The 2,347-nt window shown below is 66.1% G+C and overlaps 1 protein-coding gene across 1 annotated transcript in view; it reads left to right on the top strand.

Annotated features, from left to right (window-relative positions):
- Window positions 1-2,347, top strand: part of LOC103920509 (rac GTPase-activating protein 1-like) — a 12,595-nt gene that overhangs the window by 8,082 nt on the left and 2,166 nt on the right. The window contains exons 2-8 of the mRNA XM_009328255.1: window positions 5-166; window positions 252-388; window positions 597-675; window positions 854-907; window positions 1,514-1,591; window positions 1,876-1,996; window positions 2,238-2,340. Coding sequence (XP_009326530.1) covers window positions 5-166; window positions 252-388; window positions 597-675; window positions 854-907; window positions 1,514-1,591; window positions 1,876-1,996; window positions 2,238-2,340 — 734 coding nt within the window. The remainder of the gene's footprint in view (window positions 1-4; window positions 167-251; window positions 389-596; window positions 676-853; window positions 908-1,513; window positions 1,592-1,875; window positions 1,997-2,237; window positions 2,341-2,347) is intronic.

Here is a 2,347-nt window from a genome sequence, read left to right as displayed (position 1 = left end):
CCAGAGAGGCGGCCGCCGGGAGCAGGCCGGGCGGCGGGCCGGCGAGCAGCTGGCCCGCGTGGAGGCCGAGCGGGCAGCGCTGGAGGTGAAGCTCAAGCACGCCCGCAACCAGGTGGAGGTGGAGATGAAGAAGCGGCACCGGGCGGAGGCTGAGCTGGAGAAGCAGGTCTGGGGGGCTGGCTGCAGGCGTACCCCACGGGGCTGGCTGCGGGGACCCCAGCCCGCTCACCACCGCCCCATTTCGCTTGCAGGAGCGCAAACTTCAGCTGGTCTTTGAGTCCCTGATGCGGGAGCCATGGGGCAGCGGGGTGCTGAGCGGGGAGCAGCGCTCCGTCCTCAGTGCCCTGGCCGGCCGGCGCCTTGGGGCGGCCCTGGCACCTGGAAGGAGGTGAGCAGGGCTGGCGGTCCTCGGGCAACCCTGGGCTCAGCTGTGCCCTTCTCCCCCTCACCTCTGCTGGGCTTGAGGGTCTGGCTGGGTGCAGGGGTGTTCTGGCTCTGCGTAGGTGTCAGCTCTGGGCTCCCAGGAGCAGCTGTACGAGTAGGTGGCTGGCAGGGGGGTTTGCCCCAGCAAGGCTGACCCCCAGCTCGCTCCACAGGTCATCTGCGGTGGACGAGTCGTGTCAGTCCCTACTGTCCCACTCGGACATCAGCTATGACCGCACTGAGGACGACGTGGTAAGGAGCGACCCACTGTGAGTCCCAGGGTTTGGCTTCTCCCCAGCAGCAAGGGGGTGGTTTTGCCCCACTCCTGCAGTGGGGCAGCCCCTTTGCATGGCCATGGTTGGGGGCGGGCTGCTGTTGGAGCTGGTGCACGGATGCTGGGGGTGCCCCTAGCCTCCCTGCTGCCTTTCAGGATGTTGATATGACGGTGGTGCGGACCCTGAAGCGCAAAGCCCAGGAGAGGCAGGTACGAGGGAAATGCTGGGATGCAGCAGCCCTGAGGGCTGGTGCTGAGGTGGGGTCTGTGCCCCTGCATGGGTGAGGATCCCCTGGGTCTGCACTGCTCTCCTGCATCGTGCCCATGGGACCCTCTGCCTGCACAGGTCAGCAGCCCAGCCTGGCCATGCAGGGTTAGGGCACTCAGATACTTCTCCATCTGCACACGGGAGGCTGCAAGGAGCCTGGCAGGGGGTTTAATTTATTGATGCTGGGCTGGGAGCGTCGTCTCTCAGCAAACCTCCCGTGATCAATAGAAACTCCATTACCTTCCACCGTGGCCCAGCTGGGCTCCTCAATAATTCATCCCCACATCCCACACCCCGCTCTGCTCACACCTCTGCATTGCAGGCCTGGCCTGACCTCCCCCAGCCCCAGGGCTGGCTCCGACCCACATGGGGGGCCTGGGTGCCCACAGTGCCTAGTGTGGGGCAGGCGATGCCGGGGGGCAGGGTGAGACCGGGACCTCTTGTGGGGCTGAGACAACTTGGCTTGGGTGGTGGGTGCTCTGGGGTGGGGGGACAGAGGCAGGGAGGGGGTCCCTGCCTACCCTTCACCCCATCTGCTCTGTCCCCAGCGCGTGTCCCTGGCCCCTCAGATCGGTCCTGTGGTGGTGGCGAAGCGGCACCGGTCTTCTGTGGCACCCCACAATGCTGTGAGTAGGGACCCCAGTGTGCCCTGGGCAGGGTGTTGCCAGAATGCAACATTGAAACCTTCAGTCCTGCAGGCCTGTGGGTGCTGTGGGGTCTGGGGGTGCTCAGCTGTCCCCTCTGGGTGCCTGTGCCCTGCAGCCTGTACCCCCTGGTCCCAGTGGGGACAGCATCCCTGGCTGTGCTGGACCGCAGGGATGGGGAGCAGGCAGAGCAGAGCTCATGGGGAGACATTAGAGCACCGTGGGGCTGCAGCCAGGCATGTTCTCACTGCCCCCCACCTCAGCAGGCAAGTGTCCCCCCTGTGCCCCCTCCTGATGAGGTTCCGGGTCCTGCCAGCAGCCTCCTGCCCGCTGTTCTGCTGCCACGACGCCACTCTCGCCAGGGACACCGTGTCTCCACGCGTGCAGGTTACGGCAAGGCCTGGGGAGGGGGCTCATGGGTGGTGTGGGACCAGCCTCAGGGTGCTGCTGTCATGGGGGAGGGAGGGGATCTGCTGGAGGAATGCTTGTCCCCACCATGGAGGTACCGGGGTCCTCTGCACATGCTAAATGCCACTGTCCCAGGGCAGCTGGGATGCTGCAGGGGCTCCCTGGGAGGTGGGAAGCCTCCCCACATCCCAGCCAGGAGCTGGGGCAGTTTGCCTTTCAGGACACCCTCCACTGCCTTCTCTCTTTGCAGAGCTGACCACGGTGTGGGGCACCAGCGAGGATCTGGGCTGCCGTGCCCCAGGGCAGGAGAGCCACACCGAGGGAGGCTCT

Source organism: Pygoscelis adeliae, unplaced genomic scaffold, assembly GCF_000699105.1.
Source record: "Pygoscelis adeliae isolate BGI_AS28 unplaced genomic scaffold, ASM69910v1 Scaffold577, whole genome shotgun sequence".
Classification (NCBI taxonomy): domain Eukaryota; kingdom Metazoa; phylum Chordata; class Aves; order Sphenisciformes; family Spheniscidae; genus Pygoscelis; species Pygoscelis adeliae.
This window is presented reverse-complemented; position numbering and strand designations above follow the sequence as displayed.